General features: G+C 37.0%; 1 protein-coding gene across 2 annotated transcripts in view; it reads right to left on the bottom strand.

The window, feature by feature from the left end:
- Window positions 1–15655, bottom strand: part of prps2 (phosphoribosyl pyrophosphate synthetase 2) — a 43228-nt gene that overhangs the window by 21227 nt on the left and 6346 nt on the right. Inside the window, exons 2-5 of one of the 2 annotated variants that reach the window (XM_008107220.3) lie at window positions 10585–10768; window positions 6696–6710; window positions 1132–1230; window positions 252–376 (exon numbers count right to left, since the gene is read on the bottom strand). In XM_008107220.3, coding sequence (XP_008105427.1) covers window positions 252–376; window positions 1132–1230; window positions 6696–6710; window positions 10585–10768 — 423 coding nt within the window. The remainder of the gene's footprint in view (window positions 1–251; window positions 377–1131; window positions 1231–6695; window positions 6711–10584; window positions 10769–15655) is intronic. The other variant, XM_003218897.4, reaches the window with a different exon arrangement.

Here is a 15655-nt window from a genome sequence, read left to right on the forward strand (position 1 = left end):
GATGAAAGGAAGGAGAATCTCTCCATTCATAGGAACTCAACTCATAAGGACAAAATAATGGGGGAAAATAAAATTATTGTATTTTGGGAGCACAGATCTTTCTGAGATGGCTAGGATACCTTTTGAGTCTGACTACTATTCAAAATACAAGAGTTCATTCATGTTGCCCATATGAAGATAAAGCTTCCTTGCACCTAGGCAAATATCAAGTATCCAAATGCTGCTGCACTTTCTGAAAATCATGCTTCTACCTTTTAGCTCCACCTGCATCAGGTGAGACAATGACACAGTTCCTCCAGTCAGGAATATTTTCTTTGATCCACTGCAGCACAGCTGGTTCTGCATAAAGGTTGTCCACTGGGATATCAAAGAAACCCTAGAGATGGGAAGAACACATTCAGAGACAACACATGATTTGCCATATGATTGAGCTCTTTCAGGATAGACCATTAATTGCCTCAGAAATCAGGCAGAAAGGAAATATTCCATCAAGGTCTTTTGCTTAATTCAAGGATGGGCTACTTTGCATGATCTCTCACCCCCCTTTCAGCTTTCTTGGTTTCCGCAATCAAGATCACTCAAGATCTCATTCAGTTTTTTGTCCTAAGCATCCACTTGATAACAAGATGTTTGGTTAGTTGCAAAGAAGACAAAGATCAATTTTTGTGGTAGAGCAGAGGCTGGAAAAATGTATTTAGACTACAATTCCCAGGATAAAAATGGGGAGGGGGATTCCAGTAGTAGGCAAATCTGGGTTTTATAGTCCCCCCCCCAAAGTATCATTTTCCACATCTAAAAACAACCTTCACAGTGAGCTTCCATTGACACGCATTGTCTGCTTCCATGTTGGTCCTTAGCAGGCACACACATATACATGCATGTGTATGTATGTATACATACACATATAGACACACACAGAGTCTCTGAATGATAAGTTTGTGAACTTTTATTTTATCACATGTAATATTTCTTAATTTTTTTCCAGTTTTTGAAATCACCCGGATTTTGCTTTTGGCTTAGAAAGGCAGGGTACACATTTTAGCTTAATTAAAACAGCCATGGTAATGTTTCAAATACAGAAAGTGAAGTATGCGCAGAACAGATGAGGAACGGGAAAGCACTCCTAATTACCTGTATCTGGGATGCATGCAAATCCATGGTGATAATATGGTCTGCTCCAGCCACTGATAACATATTGGCAACCAGCTTTGCAGAAATGGGAGCACGACTCTGAAGGGAAAAAAACAGCAGTTTTATGAATGTAGAAAAGTAGGTTTAAGACTTCTCTGTTCAAGTTACATTGACATCAATCAATTCCCTTTCTAAAACTATTTAGCTGCTTGTGATTTTCTTTATTTCATCACTTTTAAATATATTTATTATGCAATGCTTTTGACACGAAATAAATAAACATTACAAACACTCATATAAGTTTTAGGAAGCACTTGCCAACAAAACATTGTTCTGAATCTTTATCCCTTAATCAGAGTTAAGGCTTATAAACCATGAATTGTATCTTCCTCAAGTGTGTGTTTTAGTGTTAGTAGCTGTAGGCAACAGTTGTCTCCCATTTTTCATTTTTTTTCTTTGATTCTAATATGAAATGGCTCCCAGGATCTCCCTTTCTGTTGCTAAAAGAACTAAGCCTAGCAAAAAGGGACAGATTTCTGACACCTTTTATACTAATGGCGAACCCATTCTCTAGGTGTGAGTCCAAAGCAGGCATTACCTATGAGGAAGGGAGAAAAAAGCTCTGGGGAACTCCAAGGTTTTCAAACATGCAAAAGAAAAAGTCAAGAAAAACCCTAAGGAGATTCCTTTGAAATTGATATTCTTGTGATGTTAATACAGGCTAATAACATCTGATTGTCCCAGCTGTTTAAGGCAGGATGGGGTTAATGAGAGTAACTTAAACATAACTTGCCTGGTCATAAACGTGAAGAGGAACACAACATTTTTCTGTGTGTCCTAGATATAAAAGGAGGTAGAAGGTAGTATGAAGAATCCTCCCCCTCCAACTTTGGAAGCAATTTCTTAAATGGGTTTTTTTTCTGATACAAAAATGCCATACCCCACTGGAAGACATTTGCTCAATTGAAGTTAAAATTCTTCTGTTAGAAGGAGAAAGGTAAGTATGCTGTAGCACTTTAGTTAGAGCAAAGATTAAAGGGCAAAGGCAGATATAGCATTCAAAGTATGGCAGAAATGGTGTGAACACACATTGTGAACCTACCCAGAATGCCCTAGGATGCTTATTTAAAAGATATTTAATCCCATCTTTTGATAACGTATCCGCGAGGCACCTTACAACATGCAATAGAAAGTTAAGGAAAAAAGACAAAAATAAGCTTAGCCTCTATGTAACAGCTGGGCAACATCAAAAAATGGTTTAACCTGGTGCTTCATCGCATACCCTTGTGCATGGCTACTTAGAAACCTTGTAGATCAAACCCAAAGCCTACCTTTTTCATGATTCTGTTCTTAATTTGGTCTATAGGAAGCCTGCCAGTTTCATATGAGCATCATCTCAGCAACTGGTATTCAAAGGTCTACTAATACTGGAGGTAACATTTAGGCTATCATTATTAATAGATGTTGAGAATCATGCCCTTCATCTCTAATCAAAATCAAAAGATAAAAGCCCAAAATGTGCCAAAACTGACAGAGAAGTTCCATATCAAGACGCCATAATTAAAATAGGTCTATTCTATTTCTGCATAGTAGTGCAACATTGCTGTAATCCCCTATAGTTTAGCATCGTGCAAGAGGTTCATGTGCAGACCAAATACTGGTCTTTAAGGCCAATGAAACCTGCTACACAATCACTTTGTGCCTCATGAGGATCAAGAAAGATCACAGAAGTATCTGGCTATGTTCTGACAGCCAGTTGTGAAATAATTACAGCACTGCTGAGACCACTGTTGGTGTCACCATTTCATGTCTGGCTATGAGGACATAGGCCCCATCTCCACTGTCTTTGTAATCCACATTGAAGTAGATTATTGGGGGGGGGGGGGTAGGTCGGGACAAACGGTGCACGCCCAATCCGGGTGGAACCGCATTAAATGGGAAAAACTTGTGTTTAAAAAAAATCAGGAGAAAGTCTGGTTTCAGCTGAAAAATGCACTGCAACGGAGACCAATGTATCTCGGGCACGTAGGAAATTGAGAGATCTTGTGAGATTTCCATGCAGTGTGCTGGTGTAGATGGCATCAGTGCACAACCACATTTTAAAACCGTAGGCACTCCTGCAGTCTGTACAAGCACTGCAGCGCATCTCCACATTTATTTTGGGGGACGGGCGAAAACATTCAGGTGAATTTCTCGCCAATCTGGATCATTCCAGACTAATGCAGACACACTGGGAGGACTGCTCTAAGGTAACGTTTCTTTCTTTTTTCTTTTTTAAATCCTCTTTATACTCCAGATTAAATGCCTGTGTAGAAGCACCCATAACCAGATGTTTATGTGAAGCAACCTGCTCTCCATATGATTTGAAATGATGATGCATGGGGGTTCAAGAAGACGTTCCGTGAGTCAGATGGTGAGGGACCTTTGAGCAATAGAGGATACCTACCAAGACGGTGCTCAAAAGAGAAAATGTTCATTTATGAGGAAAATCTGCAGATATTTGAATCCCTAGCTGGATGCCTTGTGTGCTCTCTGCCCTCTCAGAATGCCATATTTGCCTCCACTCTCCTTTTATCTTCCAGTCCAGGCTTCAGGCTGAAGAGTTCAGCTTATAGGAAAATATAAATTTCTGTTTGAATATTACAGGCAAATTTGTATCCCAGCCATGTACTGCCCTTATTCTATCCTTGCAAAATAGGATGAGGTACTTGAGGTACAGACAAGGTGCCCGACCCTTTACCAGAAGGTTCAAATTGTATTTGCTCTGCGAAGGTAATTGTGTGAGGCTGATTCTGGTTTTTCGTCATGTGTTGGAATTTAGCTCACAAGTACAAGAAGTTGGGTTTTACTAAAAAAAAAAATAGGCCTTTCAGAATGATACTAAAAAGAATGACCTTGAAGGAGCTGGGGGTGGGCGACAGCCAACAGGGAGCTCTGGCATGGGCTAGTCCATGAGGTCACAAACAGTCAGAAGCAACTGAACGAATAAACAACAACTAAGAAGTAGAAAGTGTTAGAAAAATCAACTGCAGATCATTTAAATGTGTTAGTATTCGATTTAAAATTTTGGATCAATAGTAATGATAGATTTCCTAGTAAACATAAATGGTTTTATCTTTAACCCAGTGCTAACTGGAGATTAGTAAAAAAAGGTTTCCATATCTTCACATTCAGGTCAATGCACATACAAAACGCAACACATCTACAAGAATGGTTCTTGGAGTTGGAATGTTTGGTAAACATTTATACCACTCCTTGAAAATGCAAGAGTTGCAATCAGAATCAATTCACTGCTAGAAAGAGAAGATTAACTGTAGATAAGAGGCAGAAAAGAAACTGCAAGGGAAAAGAAAGTAATGGAAAAGAAGGCAGACAGATAAAACATCATACAGAATCAGGAAAGTGGCAGGTGAAGACGAGTGAAAGAAACTATGGAAGAAATCACTGTTCAGTTTGCAACACTTCTCATTAGCAGTAGTGGTCTGGGATTCATTTCATAAGTAAATTCTATTAATCTTGTTGTTTATTCATTAGAAATCTTAACTAATGAATTTTGTACTGCTTTTAACATTTAAAATAAAGAGTGATTGTTCATATTCAGATTTGGAAGCAAAAGACAACTTGCTTTACCTAAACTATGATTACAAATGGTATACACTACATCATCCACCCATCACTGCTGCTATACAACTTCCATTCATTTTATATATATAAAATCCTCTTTTTTAACTTGTGAAAACACCTCCAGGAATCTTTAGATCCTCCCGCACAATTCTATGGTCATCTTCTCCTAGATGTTGGCCATATAATTGCATTGGTGGACCTACAGATTTCTAGAGGACATTTTAATCAAATCTGTAAAAAATGAAATGTTCAAAAATGGAGAGCTGAATGTTCTATACAAACATTTTTTTTCAGTTCTGACAGTAAGCAAACAGTACAAGTGAAGCACCCAGACTTTGACTGCATACACATCACAACTGCATAATCTTTCAAGCACAGATTTACACAGCTGAAGAGCCACACAATTCATTGTCAGAAATACTGCTGAGTAAAAATAAAAATAAACATGGCATAGCAACATGAAAGTCAAAGAACAGTCATACTGCTCACTAGTTATGTGGTTACATCAGCAGTCAGGAGGCAAAGTTCAGCATACACCTTACACTATCAATCTCAACAAGAACAGAAAACAGAACCAGCAGCAGCAGTTACTCCATGCAAAGGCACCATCTTATTTGTTACACTTCAGTTCAGGATTTCACACTCCCCGAACAACCATGCTGCCTTGAAACTCTGCAACAGCAGGATGGCTACAGAAAGGGTATCTGTTGGAACTAGAACAGTTAAAGAAGCTACTTTTGGCTCACGGGAAGCTCTGTCCATTTCACAGCCAAAATAACGGGCACACTGGCTAGAATTCAATTCCATATTTCTCAGCTAGACACCATCTACATTTCTTAGCTGAACATCTAATCCACAAGGATGAAAAATTAGTCATTAAAGCTTACTGCAAATCAAAGAGCTCTCCCTTCCAAAATATTAGTATGCCTGCATTTATATAGAGATATTTAAAAATCTACAGTGAGAAAACAGTATAGGTAAAGCACTCAAGACTTTGACTGATACTCAGTTGATTCACTCTGAAGAATAACATGCCTATAATTGCAATGCACTGGTGAAAAAACTCACTTATCCAGCATAAATACAGTCTTGATGGGAATTAGTCCTACATATGTTTCATACCTCTCAGATTATTACCTTGTCTCAAAGAACTTGTATATAACATAACATACCAAACCAAAAGAGAGTCTGCAGACAAATTCCTCAAATGGAATATTTCAGACACAATGGGCTAACAGATGAACTACTCTGGATTATTTTTACTATATTTTATAAAATGTATCTGAGAGGCAATAAATGGACCAATTTAAAAGCACTAAGAGAAATCACATTTTGATGCCTACACATTGTTTACAATATACTTATCTAACTAGACACAATTTTATCTTCTTGCAAATTATACTTTAATGTTAAAGTTATTAAGCACGCAATTAAGCTATTAATCACAACTCTGTTATGTAACATGAACAATAAATCTTTTAAATGATATGAATATATAGAAAAGCCACACTATAGAAAATTCAAAATTTTCCAAGAATCTTACACGACTTTACTCAGCATTTGTTGTGTATTTGCCTACCACGTTTTTCGACTTAAACTACAACCAATACCTATATACTCAAGATATATTAATAGTTTAGATTTAAAGCATGCCTAGTTTAATGGAGTTGTTATTTAAAGGAACTCTAATTTTTTATTTACTTTGGAAAAGGTCTGATATCAATATAGAATTTGTCACACTGCCAAAAATACTACTGTATGTGTGATGGAAAAAAAATCTCATGTTTTTCTTTACAAAGACTTGGATAAAGAAGATATAGTTTTCCCAATTGTAATTAAATAGCATGCAGTGAGACTGAAGCCGAGATCAAAATGGGTGTGCCAGAAACTTAAAAGCCATGGTACATTTGTGATCAAGATAGCTGCAAGGTACCACTTACCCATCTACCTTGGTCCTATATAGGAAAACACAACAAAAATAAATTAATAAATGTGCAAATCCTTCTCTTATCTGCAAGAACAGGAGAAGTTTAAAAATTATTTTCAATTAATCCAGATCCCCACTTGACTGCTTTCAAGTATATTGAAAAATTTAGTACTGCAAACAGAATGGGTTAGACATTAAGAATTAAAATTTATTGATGTATTGAAAGACGGATATTTCATGGAATTGAAGGGATAAGAACAATATAATAATATCCTCTGAGCCTCCAATGAAGAAGCTACGTAAATAAAAAATTAAACGTTAATTATGTAATTTATTTAGTACCCTCCCATCCTTTTTGCCTTGTTTTTATTTATGTTGCACTTTGAAATGGTCATATGACTGGTCAAACAAATAAATTATTATTATTATTATAGTACCCTGAATGTGCATGGCACTTCATAGAATATATTTATTTGAAAAAAAAATCCTATTATAAGGGCATACTGTCAAAATATTACCATCTTATCACAGTAAAGAATATTTCATGTGGAAATAATTTCAAATTCTTCCTCTAGAAAAAAATGGCTCTCTGATATTTAAGAGTGCATCTACATTACACTGTGATAGCATCCCAATACTATTGGTTCTAAACATCCCTGGGTTTTTTAGTATGTTAATATGCAGTATACACATCTTTCTACTAAGAAAAGAGTCGGTTTCCTCTGTGAAGAGGAGAGTGGTTGCGCTTCTGTCTACTGAGAAATGAGTCCATCTCTTTCCTCTGCAGAGAGAAGCACCTGAAGCCCGGCTGTGTTTCTCTTTCCACAGAAAGGTGTCAATTTCTTTCTCAATAGAAAAAATATGCTTCAGTAGCTTCTATCCACCAAGAATAAAACTGAACTACAGTTTGTGCTCTAACACGCACTTCTTCCCTTCAGCTACTCAGCTATGCAGAGTAGAAAGTGAGACAGGAGGGATATTTTGACTGTGTACTGTACAGTATTTTCAGGAAAGGGTTCCAGATATGAGAAAATCATATGTGGATCCCTTGCAGAAGAAGCTGGCCTACCATCTTGGGCCCCATCTACACTGCCATATAATGCAATTTGAAAATGCATTATATACTCAGTTTATACTCATACAATGCATAGTGTATACTGGTCAGTATGGACTCATATAATAGACTCATAATGCATAGTGTATTCATTCTATGAGTTTGCAGTAACCACATAATACAGTTTCAGATTGCATTATATGGCAATTTAGATGGGACCTCTGCTATAGAGTTTGAGTACTGTAATTCATGAGAGTAGTGTTTTGCAGAGAATTCTAAGTATCTCACCAAACTACAAATCCCAACATATTTTATAAAATCACAAGTTATTATACTGTGACTACTGACTACTAGTCTCCAGACCATTACAATTTATAATATTATTGGTGATAGTTTGCCATGATATTGGTTAGTTACATAAGCAGTTGGCCTCCTTATTTTCTAAAGTGTTAAAAACAGAATGAAAAACGGCTATACATCACTCAGTCAAAATACTAGTTTATTTGAATATCCCTTGAAAGAGTACTAGGCTTTAGCTGTTTTGCCGTATCTGCAAAAACTGTTGTAGCCAAATAATGAAACACAACTGAAGAACAGATTTCATACAGTATGTTGCTCAGCAAAATTAAGGGAATTGAATTAAATAATCAAAGGACAGAAGATATAGCAGAGAAAGCTTTACTAGAAGCTGGCATGCTTTTATTGTTGATATGAAACAAAACTATCATTGACATAAATATACATGATTGCTTTTCAATACTGTGATCTTAATAAATACGTATGTTGGAGATAAGAATATGCTTTTTTGTGCATTCTGTATTACGTTGGCATAAATGTATCAATTTTTTTCTCATTGCATTTGCAGTATATACTCACTCACCTTGTGCCTCTCATCATATTTACTATTATACCAAATGCTAAGCCAATAAAATGTTGGTTCCAAGGGGCATGTGCCAAGGTAGGAAAAGAAAAATCTTCCCCACATTTCAGAACATAACTGACTATTTCAGGGACATCTATTGTTCTGGCTAAGTCAAAAGCACCAGGCTGCAAGGATTATTTTTACAGAAAAAAATGAGTAAGGCAGGAATATATTTGCCAAGATAAAAATCTCTTTGTGTCTTGTATTAATAGCTTTGTTTAGAGTTAATATTTTATTTCATGTACCTGTAAACATTTAAGTTTCAAACACTGCTTCCTCCAACACATGGTGACTTTGGAGAGCACCAAACTTTCTTCCACAGCCAAAGCAACTGTCGGAGGGGGAACTGTGGTTCAGAGAGCATAGCAAACAAAGCATTGCCTCAAAGCCAGCAACCCTTTCCCCTCTGTGGTTGCTTTGGAGATTAAGGGAGCACTCTGTCCAGCTTCATCCCATTGGGTGAATCTGCCACTCCTTCTGTTCCCTGAAAGCAACCTGTGATCACATGACTTTGCCAAAAATTAACCTCACTGTCCTTAGGGAAAGGATCTGCATGTTTTTCTCTAAAGGCAGGAATACTTTTCAGTGACAGAATAATATGCTCAACTCCCTCGTGGTCAAGCAGGGTGGTTTTTTTTTTAGGGCAGTGATGGGAAGATGTAAGAATTACAGGGTGTTTCAAAAAGATGTGCCCAATTTGAAATCCCTACATCTTAGCAACCACAAATTGCCCATGAAAGAAACCCTTATCCCTTGAAACGGTGGGGCTAAACAGTTTCAAATGATGACCATTAGATGGCCAGCGCACAAACAGCCCCTAGCCTCACTCATCCACAAGATTTTTTTTTTGTGTCACGAGCGACTTAAGAAACTGCAAGTCACTTCCGGTGTGAGAGAATTGGCCGTCTGCAAGGATGTTGCCCAGGGGACACCCAGATGTTTGTCGTGGAAGGCTCTTCTCATGCCCCTGCATGGGGAGCTAGAGCTGACAGATGGGAGCTCACCCCACCAACCTTTCGGTCAGCAGTCCTGCCAGCACAAGGGTTTAAGCCACTGGGACACTGGGGGTCCCATCCACAAAATGGTTACCCTGCAATAGAAGTCCTACTGAGACATTCTCCATTTGCGGAGCTATTTTTTAGATTTCCTTTTGGCCTGAAATGGTTAGTAAAACTTGATTACTCATTAACTGTTTGTAACTTTATGTGTAATTTTAACATGTTGCCATCATGAAATATATTTCTTTGAAATTGGGTCCATTGTATTGAAACATCCTGTATTTTAACTCTTCAGTATTGTTCAAGATTGTGGTGTAGCTCATAGTGATCATAGTGATCTCTTCAGCCTGGCAGCCACTAAGGAGACAACTAGATTGTAAACAAGCTTTGGTTTTACAGACCAAAGGTTTTACAGTCATCCAAACCTGCTTGTTTCATGGGAGCTGATGCAAAGTGTCGACAATAGCCATACTGCACCGGTAACATAAAAAATGAGCTGAAGCATTTCTTGTCATAGCATCCTTTCCTTTAGCTTACAGAATAAAAAAGGAAAAATGTATGGCCCCAGAACCGAAACATAGGTCAATTTCCCTTAACATATCTTCAGAATCGAGCTACATTGGTCTGTAAATCAAAGAAAACCTTTCTGGATGTTCTGGAATGTGGAGAACTTTATTATTCAAAGATTCAGGGTAAGGCAGTGAAATTAATGATTACACTAAAAAGGATCAACCATTTATAGGGGGGAAATTCTTTGAAAGCTAATTATATTTATTTTAGGAAAATTGTGCTTCTAACTAAAAATTCGTAGGAGTGCACCTTTAACTTACTGTAATTTGTTATAGTCTAAAGTAATTTCATTACTTGGCAAAATGCAGGAGAAAAATCATTCTGTTGTGATGACGAAACGTAACCAACCTTCACCTACCTTATCTTTCTTATCTTGCCTAGCATAGGGAAAACATGGTATTACTGCAGTAACACGGGAGGATGAGGCAATCTTGCAAGCATTGATCATGATGAGAAGCTCCATCAAGTTGTCATTGATTTCGCCACAACCACTCTGGATAATGTACACATCTTCCCCTCTTACACTTTCACCAATCTCTACACTGAAAGAAAGAGGGAGACATAATAGCTAAGCTTTTAGAGGAGCTGGTTAACAATTGGCTTTAATCAAACTATTTCAAATGTTTAATAACACTTTATTCTTTTCAAGGATTTCACAAGAACATTCATTCCAGAAGTCATGAGGATATTGCCTGCACATCTATTAAAGGCTAATGTTTTCTTGTCTGTTTTGATGTGGTACCCAAAAGTAATTTGAAGGGAAAAAAACAAAACAAAATAAAACATACAAGTGAATTTTAGATATATTAACTTAAAAACTAAACAACCATAAACTATCTATGACTACAAGACTAGAAGTACATGTCTATTAAAATAACAAAATAAAGACGAAACCAAAACACACACATATATTACACATACTAATAAAATCAAAAGCTCTGCAAGATTCCCACTCTCTTTCTGATGCTTACCATCCCTTCTTAGTCTACTCCCTTAAAATATATAGTCACATTCTTGGTTTGACAACTCTACCCCCATTGTTGTATTGAGGCAGTGGCAATTTCTGAAAGTTGAAGCTCTTCTTTGTACCCCGATTAGTATCATTCTACTAGTATTGAGTCTTGAAGGCATAGCGCAAAGAGATGGTAATGAATTACAAGCATTTCTGACCTGATGAATAAAGATCTTTTAGGGCTAAATGAATTCCTATGCATTGTCTAACACAAATTATACAGTGCCATCTGGCTATCTTCCATATACCACTGGTCAAGAACATAAATTATAACACTGTTATAAGGCTGCAGTACAAGACTAAAGAAAAAAAAGGCTTTACTAGACAACAGGTAGCTCATCTGAACCTTGCACTTCACAGACATGATGGCACATTTTGTATACTTCTCTAGTGTTTCTGGCCAAATGATGATTCAACATATGTAATTTTCAGTATTAAACAGAAAATTACTTAATCCAATTCTAAGTATCTTTATTTCCCTTACAGCATGGTCCATTTGAGACTTCTTTTACACATTATTGCACAAATACATTTGCAATGATGTACGCATTGAACAATGAGTTGCGGCCCTGATCACTGAGCCAATACATTAAACTTGGTTGTCGCATCCATAATTGTTCCATTTTCTTCAGGAGTATAAATATAATATATAAAGTGGGCCTGGCAGAACATACAAGGCTGGTCCACTTTTTACAGTTCAGGCAGAATTAAGTGAACAAGACCCACTGGTCTCAAAAATGAATCTCAAACACAATTTTTTGCTACAAGTCAATGATTTTAAAAGTACTTAAACTATTGCCCGATTAATCCAAGAGTTTGCATCAGTTACACTGTTACAACATTTCATTTTATTCCAGTAGCATATCAAGAGCAAAATTACTAATTAACCATCAAAGTTCTCCTCCATCCCCCAAGTTTAAACAAGGTGATGAGACAGATGCAAGGGCAATCGAAAGAGATCTTCTCCCAGCAGGACATCTGTATTTGTTTTATGCAATTTATCAGAACTTTCAGTACATAGCAAATGAAGTGACGTACAATATAATGCCGACTCCAATGTTATTTGGCTTTGGACTATGAGAGAAGGGTTTGACCTATATATGGCTAGCATACCCCCAGAACCATTCACTAAGTGCTACTTGTGGGTAGTTCAGTTAGGCTACTGTATTTCTTTGGCTCAGCAAAAGAAGACATACAGATGCAGATATTGCTGGAGCAGGAAAACCCAATAATAGAAGAGGCAAATCAAAGAATAATGGCAAAGTGTTTTCTCCTGTGCCATAAGAATATCCAGCTTTCATATTTAACACTGCATCATAATTGAATGTAATTGCCACTTAGCCTTTGAAGGTAGAAAATCCAGCCAGCCATGACTTATGCATGGCCTTCCTCTCTGTTAATTTGAGCAGATTACTAAGGAAGAGATTTGCTGGCTTCTCCCTTTAACTGCATCACATGGTTTTTAATTATGAACTCAAGACAACAGACTGCTTGCCTGGCTATATGGCACACCTCACCTCAGCTTATCTTCTGTTCAGGTTTATTTACTCCAGTCCATGAATACACCCATATCAAATGGAAGATGTGGCAGAAATACATATACACTTAACATTAAACTACTGTGGTTATTAGAACAGGTATTGAAAGTGAAGAAGAAGAAAGCAAAGAGAATAAAATCATTGGAAAATGGACAGAACAAGGTATGTGAAAGTATAGTAGTAAGGAACATATACAATTTATTTGTATCTCTTATCCAAAATGCTTGGAACCAGAATTGTTTGATCTTGGGATACCTGTATTTGCTATATATATGTACATTATGAGGTTATCTTGGAGACTGGACCCAATCCTAAACACTAAAGTTATTCATATACATTTTATAAACATTGCCTGAGGGTAATTTTATTTACAATATTTTAAAATAATTTTACACATAAACATTTGTATCCAATAGTCCATTAGAACGCAGAAATGTAGCCATACACCCACAAATCTTAGACAATTTCAGATTTCCAGATAAGGGATACTCAATAGGTATCATGGGGAAGTTAATTAAAAGCATTAATTCTCATATTCATAACACAGCTGTCCAAAATGAATAAATTGCTATGTTCAGAGAGGGCAACAAACTTTAAAGAACAACTTAGCAATAATTAAACTAATAAAAACCCCAAGTGCCAGGATAGCATGGCATACAATCAAAGTCATCTTAAAATACCAAGGTTAATAATGAAGCATTTTAAAATTGTTAACTTTGTAAGTAGGACATGATTGCATAATAACTTGAACAAAGTTACCGGCTCTCACAACTAGAGAAAGAGATGTTCAAATGAACAGGTTGTGAGTAAATTTTCAACCACTGGGGTGTAAACCCAAAAAACTTTACATTCACCCATAAGAGATGAAAAAAGTGTCTCTCCACGACAAATTTGGTTTAGACACATTTATATAAAGAAGTGCTTTTCAATATATTCTGAATCCAACATAAAATTTACAGATAACCACCATCACTCTGGATTATGCTTGGAAGCATAAACATGACAGATGTTCTATAAGGATATAAAATACTTGCTATGATTCTATAGGCATATTCCTAACCACTGCTTTCTAAACTAATATAGACTTTTTAGAATTGTTCGAAATCAGTCATATAAACATTCAATATAGTCCAATCTTAATTTAACCAAAAGAAACCCCACTGCGGCTATGTCCAGACTGCACCAAAATGGGTGCAGTTGGCATGCAAGTCATAGGTGTCATAGGTGTAATCTTGACACCCAACAACAAGTCTGTGTGCAGAATTCCATACTGATTGTTTTTTCTTAGAAGATGAGAACTAGTCTATTAAAAACAAACTTGCCTGGATAAGAGATTTCTTGATTTCAATTCGGTTTGTTAAGAGTTTATTCCAGTCATTACTGCACTCAGATCTCAGCCGATGATATGAATACTTTTTCTGGAATCAGATTAAAATCAGAGAAATATCTCTGGTGTCCGCATAATGATCACAATGAACTCTGAATCCAGATGACTTCTCTCAAGAGATGTGTGCAGGTGTTAAAAAGGAGAAGATGGAACCTTATGTAGCACTACAGGTGAAATGTCAAGGGGAACCCTCTGACACCATCTTCTGACCAGAGATGACCCAAACCATTTTAAAATGATGGTCCTGAGACCCATGTATGTGAAATGGTCCAGAAGGCTAGCACAACTGTTGACATCAAGAGTTGCTAAGAAAGCCAGCAGAGGCCACAAGGCACATCCCATTCTGGTTTCTTTCTGACCAAAATAGTATCTGCTAGACTTCAAAAGTAAACCTCAACCCAGACAGAACTGGGTCTAGATCGGGATAGATGCACTCCAGGGCTTGGCAGACTGCAGCACCAGGAATATCAGGCCCCATGGCTGATCTGGGGCGGCAGACCCCTAATAGATCACTTCAAAGCCTACTGTATTTAAGGGTGGGGTGGGGACCTTTTTTCACTGAATAAAATGAGCCAAGGCTTTTGGGAAGGTTGTTGGGAATGTCCAGTGCTGCAATGGATCTCCAAAATGACCACCTGTGGTCCATGAACAGGATTATTCCTATCTCTTGTCTAAAAAAATCTATTTCTACCTAAGACATAGGGAATGGCATTCATTCATTCATTCATTTTCATATATATATGAATTACATTCTCAATGTTTTAGATAGAAATAGATTTTTTTAGACAAAAGATAGGAATAATCCAGTTCATGGATCTAAGGATCAAGTTATGCTCTAAAATATAGAATTTTCTATCTGGGAAGCTAGCTCTTTATCAAGATTTCAGAAATATCTTTAGGTCAGGTGGGGGTCGGGAACATAGCTTGTACAACTAATGGGAAGGATATTATTAACCTAGATGTTAACCTAGAGGGCCATAAGAATCCCACTCCTGTAGTTAGTTTGCCCTTCATAAACGCAGATTTTGACTTTTGCAGATTTTATTAAAATGTTCTCTCTACAAATCTTTGAGTCCTTCAGTGCAATTCTATGTTCAACTTTCAATGGAAGATGACAACAGAGCTGAGCTGGAGGACCAAGTGATTTCTAAAGAAGTATTCTCTCAGGTTAAAACACATTTTTAAAAATTATGGTTTTCATTTTTGTGATGGTCCTAAACCCAGTGAATGTGAAGGGGTTAGTGTATACATTTTCTTGAAGGAATACCAGTACAGTAGACCTGCTAATTATGTGAGCTTGTTAAACAGATTCAGTTACGTGTAAAAAGTTTGAACACACAATATTGTGGAAAAGAACCTAGCAACACCTAGAGAAATGTCCTCTCTAGACTTCTGGTGGAAGGGGGAAGACTTCTTTAGATATTGCTAGCCCCCCCCCCCCCCCATTTTACCATTGTATGCTTTGAGGAGAAGGCCAAAATATTGTTCATTT

This window comes from Anolis carolinensis, chromosome 3 (assembly GCF_035594765.1).
Source record: "Anolis carolinensis isolate JA03-04 chromosome 3, rAnoCar3.1.pri, whole genome shotgun sequence".
Taxonomy (NCBI): domain Eukaryota; kingdom Metazoa; phylum Chordata; class Lepidosauria; order Squamata; family Dactyloidae; genus Anolis; species Anolis carolinensis.